This window comes from Podarcis vaucheri (genome assembly GCF_965113315.1).
Source record: "Podarcis vaucheri genome assembly, chromosome: 4".
In the NCBI taxonomy this organism is placed as follows: Eukaryota; Metazoa; Chordata; class Lepidosauria; order Squamata; family Lacertidae; genus Podarcis; species Podarcis vaucheri.
Genome location: NC_138762.1, coordinates 74,110,872 through 74,125,061, shown reverse-complemented (window position 1 = coordinate 74,125,061; position 14,190 = coordinate 74,110,872). Strand labels below are relative to the sequence as shown.

General features: G+C 40.6%; 1 protein-coding gene across 3 annotated transcripts in view; it reads right to left on the bottom strand.

Annotated features, from left to right (window-relative positions):
* DHRSX (dehydrogenase/reductase X-linked) overlaps window positions 1–14,190 on the bottom strand; it is a 95,652-nt gene that overhangs the window by 30,088 nt on the left and 51,374 nt on the right. For 2 of the 3 annotated variants that reach the window (XM_082220149.1, XM_082220148.1), the window contains exon 4: window positions 1,694–1,795. The exons of the other annotated variant lie outside the window; for it this stretch is intronic. In XM_082220149.1, the coding sequence (XP_082076275.1) occupies window positions 1,694–1,795 (102 nt within the window). The remainder of the gene's footprint in view (window positions 1–1,693; window positions 1,796–14,190) is intronic. 3 annotated transcript variants of the gene reach the window in all.

Sequence of the window (14,190 nt, the reverse complement as noted above, 5' to 3'; positions counted from 1 at the left end):
TGTAGAATCCCATCTCCTACCAACAAGGCAACTTACTTATGTTCAGTGGTGGCAATAAGACATGAATTTCATTACTGGCACTATTTGAGGTGTGGAAACACTGGCAAGCCTTTGAAACGTTTGGCTTTCCTCCTTTTTCCTTTTTATTCTATTGAACCCGATTCCCTTTTCCAGAAAACAAGCAAGACACCCAACTACATAAAAGTCAGACTGAATCAAAACTTATTTCAATTCTTCACCCTCTCTTTTCTTTTGTTAAATTCTCCCAACGGAGCTTCATGGTTTAAACTTGACAGACAGTCACTTATCCTCCTCCTTCCCTCCTCAGACAGAATTGGATCTATTGTTTAGCAGGCAAACAAAAAGAAGAAAATAATCCCTGTGCCCAACTGAAGCTCATTCCTTCAAGCTCTCCTGTTCCCCTACTGCTACCTGGATGCTTATATGAATTACTTATAACTTTTTCACCCTGGCTTCTATCAACTTAGGAAGCCCATTTCTTTGTCCTGGGGAGCATTTTCTGTCCCTTGCTACTATTCCCATTAACATTCCCTCTACTGCCACCTGTCACCTGGGGTATAATCTGGAGCAGATACTGTTCTGCCCCAAGGAGCAGTCTAGAATGTGAAAACTTCCTAGATACCAATACAATACTATTAATCTATATATCCATATATCTATCTATAGAAGGGATGCGGTTGGAACTGTGGATTAATCCACAGAGCCTAGGACTTGCTGATCAGAAGGTCGGCGGTTCGAATCCCCATGACGGGGTAAGCTCCCATTGCTTGGTCCCTGCTCCTGCCAACCTAGCAGCTCGAAAGCACGTCTAAAGTGCAAGTAGATAAATAGGTACCGCTCTGGCGGGAAGGTAAACAACGTCTCCATGCACTGCTCTGGTTCGCCAGAAGCGGCTTAGTCATGCTGGCCACATGACCCGGAAGCTGCACGCCGGCTCCCTCAGCCAATAAAGCGAGATGGGCGCTGCAACCCCAGAGTCGGTCATGACTGGGCCTAATGGTCAGGGGTCCCTTTACCTTTACTTATCTCTCCCTCCCTCTCTCTCTCTCTCTCTCTCTCTCTATATATATATATCCAAAATGGCAACATTCATTCCCCAAAAGAAATTATCAGCAGATCTGGGTGAACCCCTAGGTCTACAGTAGTACTAGAAGACTTAAGAGGAATCCCTTTTCTCAAACCCCACGTTCTAGCCCAGTTAGGACTGGGCATGCTTAGTAGGCAAGGAACGCTGAATGGTTGCTCCATCCCTTGATTGTTATGGTGGTTCTTTACTGTACCTTCTTGGCTTATGGTGTGCTTGGACTGATGTTTTGGACTGCAACTCCCATAATCCCTGAGCATTGGTCATGCTGGCTGAGGCTGGTGAGAGCTGTACTCCAAAACATATGAAGTTAGGAAGACTGCCAGAGAATATAAAGACAATTTGATACTGGATGCTTCCTAACAATTCCTGATATCAAGTTAGCCCTTTTCCACTGCTGTTGCACATCAGGTTCTTGCATAAACGATTCCTTTAGCTTAGAAGTCAGGGGACAAAATTCTCAGGTTCAAGAACTTTGTGCCCACTGACACAGTTCTTTTGCTAAGTGAAGGGAGTAAAATATACAACAATGCTATGGATCCCAATAGGGGAGCACTCATCCAAAAAGCAACTTTTAAGAAAACTTACCATTATTGATCAGGACATGAAGTGGGTAATTCTTTGCTTTAAATGCTTGAACAAATTGATGTATGGACTTCATGGAAGCCAAATCACAGTATAAAAACTCCACTGGAAGAGGGAAAAGAAAAACAATGTCCAAATCAATTAAGTGAAAAACAAAAGTATTCATACTGGGTTTGAGAGCCTGCAACTTGACCTTTAAGTTATTTGTAGACCAGCAGTGCTTCCACACAATCTACTAACAATGTAACACGAGAAACGTATTTTTGGTATTTTACTTTGTGTTCCACTTTTTGTTTTAGGAGTCTGGACAGACTTTTTTTTTTTAAAAAAAAGCTTTTTCTTTAGTGGATCGTTTAAGAAAAAATACAATAGTTCACTTTGCACCAGGACATTTTGTTAATTTACTGTATTTTTCCGTGTATTGGACAAGGTTTTTTGACTCAAAACTCACATCAAAAAACTGGGGCTGTTCATTACATGGATAGTGGCATGGGGGGGGGGGAGAAGCGGTGCGCCGCCGGCCAGCTCATTGGTGGGAGCGTGGCTTCATCCCCCAATGCCGCAGAGAGTGGGGAGCGATCTGGGGGGGGGGGTGTTTCCTGCCAGCAGCTACGTGGGGGGGGGGGAAGAAGCTGCGTGTGTCAGCCAGCTTGTTGGTGGGAGTGCAACTTCCCCCAATGCTGCTGTGCACTGTGGGAGCTCCCTGGGTCGTTTCCCGTGTGCGGTGGCATTGGGGGAGGTTGTGCTCCCTGAGCGCAACTTCCCCTGATGCTCCTGCACATGGTGGGCACTCCCTGGATTGTTTGCCGTGCTTGGCGGCATCGGAGCACAATGGCTGGTGGGAGCGCAAATGCCCCCGATGCCACTGCGCGCGAGAAATGATCTAGGAAGTGTTTCCTGCCCACAGCTGCATGGGGGGGGGGGAGAGGCTCAATAACTTTGGGCCATCTCCCCTAATTTTCCTAAAATTGAGTCCCCTAAAATGGGGGGAGGGTGTCTTATGCACGTGGGCGTCCTATAGATGGCAAAATACAGTATGTCAGCAGAAGGGATATCTGACCGTAATGCCAGAAACATGCATATTTACAGTGCCATATCAAACCTACCCTCCCCTTCTCAGGAAACTGATTTCAGTGGCCTCGTGTTCACAGATGTATAAGTGCAATTAGCCAAGATCAGCATTACTAAGCATTACTAAGAACAATCCTTATACTGAGCTTAGTATTCCAGGAATAGCAACTGTATATTCAGGGGGAATCTCAAAGCCAAAATTCCTGGACAGTAAGGACAAATGTGAAGTGACATGAAATGTACCAGTCAGGATGCAACATTAGAAGTAGCCTGAAAACACTGGATTTTTATTTTATTTCTTTAGGAGGGCTTGGAAATATTTTCACCCAGCCTCTCTTAGACACCTGCACAAAAATAAGTAGAGACAGTTACATGGGAAACGGTTGCAAGTAAAAACATTTATAAATACTGTAGGCCTATATGTTTTATCTTGGAGAGATTTAAATGACGTTTCGTGTTCAGCTGTGGATCAACATGCAATAAACATTGCTGAATAACAGAGTGTAAAATGCCTTCAGCACACTGATACTTGTTACAGATAGAGCTGCCTGTTTTCTGCATTTGCAGACTCTGGTATCTGACTGTAATAGGTATGAGTTACTCGTGCGTAAGCTGGTGCCTTTCTCAGTTAATTTGCCTTGTTAAACCTTTCTGACTGCACAGCCCCTTCTCATCGTGCCCGTCTCAGTCACTGGCAGAATCCATCAGTGGGCGTTTCTTAAATCTTTTCCAACATAAAAGTTGTTTGACACCCAGTCTCCTCCTCCTCTCACTGCGCGGGAGTCTTCTGCGCAGGAAAGGCGTGGGTAGCGGAGGACCTGGGCTCTCCTCACTGATGTCCAGTGAAGAGTCCTGGAGCCCTCTCTCCACTTCCCCCGTCTGCCCCCCTTTCTCCCTGGTGTTGCGCTGATTGGCTTCCCCCTCTACTGAGCTGTTTCTCCCCCTGCTGCTGGGTCCTTCGCCAACATCATCTGGGAGCCTCCCCTTCGCCTCTCCCTCCGATGTCAGTTCCTTGACACTGACATACACTACTGTCTTGAAAATCGCAACTCATCGCCTCTGATTATGTTGTACATAGGCCAACCAACACGTCCCCGCCAACCTGACCTATCTCACATAGTTGTTGCAAGGATAAACATGGGATATGCATAGAGGTCCAAGTCCCTTGGAGGAAGGGTAGGATTAATAGGTATTAGAGCTAATGGGGGGACTATAATTATAACAATTATAATAGATTGTGTGTCAGAATTAGACACACAATCCTAAATATGCTTACCAAAAGATAAATCTTTTGGGACACAATCCGGATACCCTTTAAAGTCCCACCTTCACATTAAGTTAACCCATAGGTTTTCCTTGTGGATATCAGTCAGACTTACAGTGGAATACTATATATATATATATACCAAGCTCTGTAAAGCTTCCCCTCAGGTAAATGCTTAATCATGCATAACCATGGCTGGTTTATGGCAAGTGAACTCTTTGGGATTTACTTCAGTGTAAGCAGGCTTCAAAACTGACGGTTAAAAATGTGATGTAAATTAGCCATTACTAATGTAGCCTGTGTCTTATTCTTTTCCTTATCAATATACAAATAGCTAACACAAGATTTTTAAATGTGTAGCAGTTCTGGGCAAAGAAAACAAGAGAAATCACAGAATACGAACAAATTCAAATCATACCTTTTTACCATATAAACATTCAGTCCAATTTATGCATAGCAGCTTCAATAAAGCTGCCCATTAGTCTTCAAAATACCTAGTAATAGCAATTCTGACTATGCTCCAAATTGGATTCCCCTCCCCCCCAAAAAAAAAGAGAAACTAAAAAACAAGAGCTGGTAACATTAAAATCTAAATATGGAAACTCTCGCAATACATGCTGGCAAATTATCCTCTGTTCTTTCGAAAATCAGTTCTATTCAGACATGAAAGCAGGCAACAACAAATGCACCTGCTTTTCTTTCCTCTGTGCTGATATGCTTTTGTAATTCTACCTAGGTAACACGCTCAAGAAAAGCTACACAGTTACAACTTTGTCAGATACCAAGGGGAAGCAAAGAGTTTGTATGATGCGGCAAAATCTATGTACAACTTGTTCTCAAGAAAGTGTGCAGAATGGAATAGGTTTCTGAATAAGGCTGGCAGATCCTTACCCGCAGAATGGTGCCACAGGGAATTTTTCCTGTTATTGACAACAACCAAATGAAGAAAAAAGGGAGGGGAAGCGCAAAGAAAAACACCTTAAAAACTCAGAGAAGTAAAGGAAGAGGCACAGCCAGAAAACTGTACTAATAAATCAATCTTTTTCAAATACAGTTATTATAAAGTACTGTACTTTTTTAAAAACAGGGGCCTATGTTTTGGTTGAAAACATCATTCTGCAGAAGCACTTAAGTGAAAATAAGGCTCTCTGATCAATTCAACATTTGACTTGATAGGTGAACATGGTTCCTGATGATTACCCTTGACAATGGCTTTTTCTGAAAGGCATTTGGCTTTTTAGTGATTTAGAAGAAACGTATTTTAAATATATATTCTCCCCTGAATATACTGCTGCTATTCCTGGAATACAAAGCTCAGTATAATGATTTTAAAAAGACTGAATCCATAGCACCATTTTGAGGCACCATCCTTTCCTTTGCAACAATGAAATATACAATGGTGGGAAGAATCCAGATATCCTGCTGTTTGCAGCATGGCTTGGGACAAAGGTGGTCCCAGGAGGAAGGCTATGGAATGGAGGCAAAGTGACTATCTTCAGGCCAGAGGGATTGCTCTCTTAAGGCTCTGAACAAGGGATAGAGCCTATAAGAAGTGGTCAGGTGATGGAGACCTCAAAGGCTTCAGAATGTTCCCAACCATCATCACAGCAACTCATTGGGAGTTGTCCATGGTCCTGGAACTTCTAACCAGTTTTGTCCTACTGTGCATCACCTCCCTCTTTGTGGGATTCAGCATTCTACTGAAACACAATATCCAACCTCCATGGCACTCTTTTTTGAGGTTTCAAAATACAAAGAAAACCTTCTGCCAGCTTTTAAAAAATAAAATAAAATTCCCTGCCATGTGAAGACCATCCAACCTCCCTTCCCATTTCATGGGGCCACTTTGATACTTAATGTGCATTTCCCAAGGAAGGAACTGCAAGGTAAAAGCAGAAAACAGCTCAGGCAATACAAGTGATGTCTTTCTTTCGGTAAGCAAAGATTTTTAAAAGGGGAAGGAATAGTGCACAAGAATTACCATCCCAAAAATACAATGAATGCCGAGGTCCTCATCTTTCTTATATTTGGCTCAGCAGCCAAATTTATAAGACCTGAGACCTGGTCAGCATGGTGTTGCTCCTATACCCAAGTGCTCATGTTTAAACAAGACCCATTTGCCAAATAACTTTGCAGCTGTAGCTAAAGCCGCCATGTCAACAACAGCCATAATTTTCTTCATGTTTATCACCCTATTTATTTCTGAATTTGGTGGCCTTGTCAAACTTTTAAGGAGATTACTTGTCAAGCTATTACAAAGCAAGATTTTCCAGTTTTATTTGAAAGCTTTCTGTTTCAAAAGGAAAAGGAATAAATTGGGTTTGCCACCAAAAACACCCACGTCTACTTGCATATGCTAATCCATGTCAAACACATGATAATATTAAATACCAGCTAGGATGGAAGAGCAGCTTTATGTAGAAAAGGAAAAGGGGGGGGGGGGAAGAGAGGCTAGTCTTGAGGGAAGGAATCAGTTCAATTTTTAGGTTACATTGGCTTTCTACCTCACATATAGTTTAAATTACTTTGTGAAAATATTTCATTGAAAAACTGTAAAAGAAACCAAGCGGTACAATCTGTTAACCTTCACTGTTTCAGCCATTCAACTTCTTCCACCTTAGATCATGGGTTCTCACCTAATAAATAGATCACTACCTTCAAACTAGTTGTTAGTAAAGCACCACTTTATTGCAATGCAATCCTCAAAGAGATTCTTAATCCCATCACATTTACTACGCAACTGTTGTAGACAGGAAATGCAAAAGAGCAAATAGACTGTTTAGAGAACTGTTCAGTAATCGTGATTCTATTTTAGTATGCATATTCTTATTGCAAGTTTGTAAGGTTGCAAATAAGTTATGTGGGTGAGGAATGTGTCAGGATTCAGCAAAGGATTATCAAGTGTCTTTTTTGTTGATAGATTAGTCACAGTGCTTATGGAACTGCATTGTGAAATATGTTGGTAATAGCCAACAACAGAGCTAACACACACACAGCCATCTGCCAATGAAAGACCTTTGGTGCCTATACAAGAGATGAGAGGACAAGGTTAACTCCACTGGAGTATAGGAACACATTAATATTATAATTTTGGTTTCACAGGGTGGTATTTCGCTAAATTATTGCATAAGCATAACAATTTCGACTTGTGAAAGGGAGATTCCCCTTCTCCTCACCCTATGCATGCCTCCTCCATCCCCAAATCTATTCCAGAGAGTTGGAATAAGCCACAGAATAGTTTGGGGGGCCCTGTGTTTCAATGCCCTAAGAGAAATCATTGCACTGATAAGATGTACCCCATAGTGCTATTCTGCATATAACCATCAATTTCTCATTTTTGCAATCTTAAATTCACTCCATTACAGTGTCAGTTCATTAAAAAAACCAAAAACATGAAAATTCACATACACTTTCATGCGTATTTCTCCTAATACACATTTTTGTACATGATTATTGCACTTTTATGCTATTTCCACAAATATACACTGTTTTCCCACATATTTTGGCTGGAGAGCTACATCACAAAATGTGGAGCAATGCAAATTTTGAAGGATAACGTGATACTACAGGGATTCTAACACAAAACTCTATAACTGGCCAGCTATAGTGGGATATATCTTTCTTTTTTATATATATATAAATTTTACACTAACAATTCTAGTGATTCTAGTGCACAGAATCATCATTTAATACCTGAGGAGCACTGAGGCTCAAAGATGTGACATTGATGAATCAGTTGCATACGCATAGGACTGTAGTATATTTATTGTTGCCACTGGGAGCCAACAAGCCCTTGTTGATCTACAACAAAAGAGGGGCTGGATCTAGACACATCAAAGAAGTGTTTCATTTAAACAGATAGAGAAAAACAGGACTCCACAGCTCCATCGGGTGGCACAATGTTATACAGTATTGCACATACAACACATATAAATTGCTTTTTCTTTACCAATCTAGCTGAGTCCAGGAGAGCTTGGACATGTATCCGATAGATAGAAAGATAGACAGACTATCTAGGGATTTACCTTCCTTTCCCCTCCCCATCTTACAGGCACTATGAATTACATATTAAGGACATCCTGATAAATTCTTCCCACCGAAGTCCGTTGAATGCATCTGTTTTATAGTGACAAATTGGGGAAAGTTGGTAGGATTTGAAATCTGGAGTGGATTTTAATGGTGCAAGATAGCGGAGGGGAAAGTTCCCTTGAGCAAGCAGAAGTCTGCTGCACCAGTGGAGCAGTAGTGCTGGATGCAGCCTAATATTCTTAAATTGTATTTGTTTTTGCTCTATGGACTAAGTTTGTGAGGCTTGTTTGAATACCTCTGAGGTACAACAGTTCATTTCATCACAGGCGCTTTATTTTGGGCAGGTAACACTGAAACTTTTGTGAGCACAACAAAGCAGAGTTGTCTTCCTGGCGATCTCTATAAACTGCAAGCTCGTGTAAGAAGGGAAAAAACAGTTATTACTAACGAAATGGCCAGTGCCTTGTCTGGTGTCACACACTGCAGTGACAGCCCCACCCTCCCACCCCTGCTGCCCTGATCCTGAGGCTAGATGAAAATTACATGGGAAGCAGGAAAGCCATCAAACCCATATTTTAAGGAGCGGCAAACCTCAAGGCACTGTATGCAGCACACCTTGTAATGACTGGTCAGAACTATTAGGCTGCAGCATTTCTTAATTTCTTGCAGCGTTGGCTTTATACATTTCATTAGATATTTAAGAGGTGAAAGCTGATGTTACAGAAATAAGATTGGCCGTCCTCTATCTTTTCCTACCAAATAAATTCTGATTCCACAGTTGCTGTCAGGTATGATTGCATATCTCCCTTTCAAACTCTGAACTTTTACATGACTCCCAGAAAAATATTTGGTTCCTCTATCTGTATTTAATGAAAGCTATTTGGTCTTTTTAAAATATCTGCACAAGTTCATATTTCAAATCATCATGTAACGGAAACAAAATCAGACCATGGCACTCAGAAGCCCAGTTCCTTGTACGCAGAAATTAAACTGAAACCATGAAACAAAGTAGAGGCAGCAGAGGGCAACTTTTTGAAAACGTCAGCTCTCAGACTTACATTGCACAAACCTGTGGCTGGCACGCAGAGGTACTGCAAAGAGAATGAAGGGATTGGAAGAACTATCACTAACAACAGACACAGTAGTTCAATAATCTAAGATAGGAGGCTGCAGGAGATAACATTTCTTCAACGCTTATACTACAAGAATAAAATTTCAGGCTTGGTTTTGAATATATATACAGTCGTACCTTGGTTTTCGAACAGCTTAGTTCTCGAACGTTTTGGCTCCCGAACGCTGCAAACCCGAAAGTGGCTGTTCCTGTTTGCGAACTATTTTTGGAACCCAAATGTCCGACGGGGCTTCCACGGCTTCTGATTGGCTGCAGGAGCTTCCTGCAGTCAATCAGAAGCCCCGTCGGACATTTTGGTTTCTGAACATTTTGGAAGTCAAACGGACTTCCAGAACAGATTCCGTTCAACTTCCAAGGTACAACTGGAGAGAAAGAAAGAGAGAGAGAGAGAGAGAGAGAGAGAGAGAGAGAGAGAGAGAGTCCACATAGTTACATTTGTTTTACTAATGTAATATGTTTATTTACTTAAAGCAAGAAGCAAACAATTTACTTAGTGTTGAAAATCCAAGCTGCCATGACAGGAGGATTCTGAGGCATTTAGTACAAACGGAAAGACATCCAGGGAAGCCCAAATCATTTGGTTAAGTGGAAGATAAATAGCCAGGGACAGATTAAGACATTGTTTCATTTACAGGGAGCAACGCTGGGGGTTCTTAATGAATCCAGGTAGGAGTGTACATAATCTTTAGCTGCAAATCTGAGTCTACCACTCAATAGGAAGTTGCAGCAATTCTTACCAAGCTGAGTTTATCTATAAGAGACACACTGCTGCATACATGTTCCACATTCATAATTTACACTTTTAACTGTAGAATTAAAGCATCCAATGTCCACCTTAAAGAACTGAATGTGAGATGGTATTACAGGGAAATATGTTAAAATAACTGTAGTGCTTCACACATTAAACAGTTTCTAAAAAGTACCTCACCAGAACCCAGATCTCTAGAATTATATAGTGAACAACAGATGATCACAATGTTTCTCATCAGGACTTGGTCCCTTTTACCCAAGGGAATCTTGTCATTGAGTGAGAATTGCAGGCCAGACATATAATCTATGACAAGTTGGAAACCAATAAAGAAGCCACATGGGATTGTATCAAATTTCTTTGCACTATACATCACCCATGTCTTAGAGCTCTGATCCAGTTGGTATTTTGCCCAAATACTTTTAACAAGCTAGGTTTCCCTTTTAATGGCTTTAAATGATCCACAGTGGAAGCTGGAAGGGTGACTTCTGAAGAAAGGCTTAAATGCTCAACCAACAGCATACGGTTTAAAAGCCACAGCAGTTTTGCTGAAATAAAGCTGCATTTCTCTCTCTTTAGATGGCCCAAAACGTCCACACCATGTGTATTTTAGGGTTTTTTAAGAACTTAAGACTGTGCTTCTGTTTCAAGGCAACCCTTCTAGAGGGTGAGGAACCACAATGACTATGAATCTCATGATGGCAAATCTTGAGAGCCAGTATGGTGTAGTGGTTAAGAGCGGTAGTCTCGTTATCTGGGGAACCGGGTTCGCGTCTCCGCTCCTCCACATGCAGCTGCTGGGTGACCTTGGGCCAGTCGCACTTCTTTGAAGTCTCTCAGCCCCACTCACCTCACAGAGTGTTTGTTGTGGGGGAGGAAGGGAAAGGAGAATGTTAGCCGCTTTGAGACTCCTTAAAGGGAGTGAAAGGCGGGATATCAAATCCAAACTCCTCTTCATGATGTTAAGCTGTTCTGTGAATCGTGAAGGAGATGATAAGTGTTCACAAGTTTTTTCTTTCCCCATTTTTGGAAAGAACTGCAGTCTCCTTCCCTAAGCAAACAGCTCTGCCCTCCCCCCACCTTTGCCCTTTGTGACAAACAGCTATTTAAAGCATTTATTTTTTTAACCACAGATGTTGGAATACTACTTTGCTGATGTGCCACAGCTGAATGAAATGAAGCTCATTCTGGTCCCAGACCAGATTCATATACTGTACTAAACGAACATAAAACACAATAGAATTAAATTTGAATTTACAATTGAATATAACAATAAACAATACGAACACAGCTATTGTCTAGACATTTTGCTGTTAACAAAAATAGCCAAACAAGTTTTTTATAACATTGCTGCCAACAAAAAAAACCAATTTTACTTTCTATCCCACCTTGCAGTACCAGCCTCCAAGGTGCACTATAATAAATAAATAATCCCATTGTTATTATTATAACAACTGTGAAAATAGTAAAATGGGAGTAAATTGGGACCTAGCAACACCTATTAAGTATTCAGTGCACAACATTCCTAACAGCAAAAAGGAAGTGATCCTAGCCCTTTGATAGCTCTCAAAGAGAGAAGTAGAAACCTCTTTAGCACGTGTACGACCCACTCTCATAATGTAAACAGTTTAGGAAGGGAACAATACTTAACATCTGTCCCTCTGCAGAACAAGCTGAATTTTAAACTTTGAGGAGCTTAAAGAGCAGTTTCCAAAGAGGTGAGCTGAGGGAAAGAAAATATTAATTGCCTCATTAAGTTCATGAACACACACACAAGTAAACTCAACCTAAGGGATCTTTTAATTAGCACAGAAGTAAACAATTTCTATTTGCAAATATTATACTCGCTAATGCAACTACTTTCCTTTTTTTTTTAATCAAATGCCACCTTTCTTCCAAAGAGTTCAGGATAGCATACATAACCTCCTTGCATCTCACAACTTGGTGAGATTTGTGGGTCAGTCTACTTACCTAGATCAATCAGTGAGCTTGGTGACTGAAAGTGTGCTCTACAAAGAAATTTACAGTTGTAAGAACAATTGCAATACCAATCACCAATAAAATAAATCTGAGAGGAATGGAACCATTCAACCAGCTAAAAGCATTGTAACTTTTTCTCTTTGAATTAGTCCAGGAGACGTCGTAGAACCTAAGTCATCTCGGCCAATGATCAGCAATGATGGGAATTGTAGTACAACAACATCTGAAAGCCACCACATTGACTATCCCCCCCCCTCTAATTGCTACAGCTCTCCACTCTTTTAGCTTCTTACCTTCAGATAAACTGTGGCCTAATGTCAAAGCATTTTATGTTTCTAATAAACTGCATTAGCCAGCAAGGCCACTAAGGCCTAATGTAATGAGTTAATTTTCCTCATTTTAATTCCAAGCTTGTTTCTAATTTACTAATACAAAGTGTTCTCGTCACCTCTTTTTTATTTCGTTTTCTCAGACTAGTAGTCACATTTTCCTAAGAAATCTGTAAAAATAACAGCCTTGTCCTGCTTTCTCAGCACACCATCACAATTCCTAGTGTCATCTCAGTCAGAGCTGCACATGCTTTGCACATAATTGTGAAGTATTTTTAAAAGGCTTGATCCAGATGCTAGCAAAAATTATGCCTGTGTATCTGCTGCTTGCATCAATTGAACCAGTTATCTGAAATACCAAGGATGACATGATTCATGAAACCAAATACCTGGTATTTGGAAGAGAGAATATAGGAAGGTCATCCAACAAGGCAACTTTTCTGTCCTTATGGTCTTATGAGCACCCTACAAGCTTTTTGCAGTCTGTCCTTATCCCTCAATTCACTCCTGAGTTGGTGCATGTATATGTGAAATTTCATATCTTTGCTGGTCTTCCTGCAATGGATCAAGGGCCCCTGAGGATCATCTAGTCCAACCACCTGCAAAGCAGGAATATGAAGTTTTCCCATACAGGGATTGAACCTATAACCTTAGCATTATCAGCACTATGCTCTAACCAACTGAGCTATCCAGGTGTGAGCACACATCTTCTAATGTTCCTCTTCTTAGCCACTGTCGATTCTCCACTTCTTAAATTTTTCTTTCACATTCTTTCACCAAATACTGTACTATACATTTTTTTCTAGGGTAGAGAGGAAGGAGGGAGTTACACACACACACACACACACACACACACACACCTTCCCCATTACTTCATAATTCCATAGATTTGTCTCAAGATACATACACACCACACAGTAACAATAACAAATCAGTAAAGTTAGGATTGGGAGGGATATATTTCTATACCGGTGCATATCTAGTTTTATTACTAAGAATCTGCAAATCCTCAAACCGAAGAGCATGCAAAACAAGTAGGATCAAAACAGCACCTTATGAATGCAACACACAGCTAAAGAACACTCCTAAATTTATATCAGCTAGCTTTATGTTTTTAAGTTACATATATACAAAATGATAACGGTAAAAGCAAATTCCCCTCCATTTGTTGCAAGTGAACTGTTTGAGGAAACTTTGCTCAGCCTGACAGAATCTAACTGGTAAGATAAGAGGTGATATGTATCTATTTTCAACTATAAATGAATTAGAATTCTGTGACCTCAGTCAATCTGCAATCCAATGCAGACTTTATCAGTGCTAGGAAATTGGTGTGTGTGTGTAATGGGTGCCACATTTTAAGATACTACCAGGCTGATAAAATAAAGGATTATTCACTTTTATGTGCAAAGTTAGTGTTTTACAGGGAGTGCTTTGAGAGAAGCAATCTGTTGCCTAGTAGTATCTGAAACTAGTACAGCACATATCAGCACTTCACCTATTACAACAACTGCAGGGTTTTTATATTTTGTGAGATTTTTGTCAGCATGCTGGAAGCTAAAAGGTTTGATGTTCAAAGATCCAATCCATTTCAAGATTAGCTATCAGCTGTACTTTATTAGAAAAGCAGTAGGGTTTCCCCCCTCCTGATTTCGCCCATTAAATACCACCTGGCTGCTTGATGTTATTAAATGAAATATGAAAAGATTAGTATGAAAAGGCATGGAAAATGTCTTAAGCTCCTTTAAAATCTTGCAACAGCATTTTGGGGAACAGAACTATGGACAGTGACAGCCTTGTGAAACCACCCAATTCTTAATAACAGCAAAGCGACAGGCATCAATAAAATAAAACATTAAAAACTTTTTATCAATTAATTGTTATATTCCAGTAATATACTCACATAGCTGCTGAAAATTAATGAGGACAATCCAGGTTTAACTACATGAC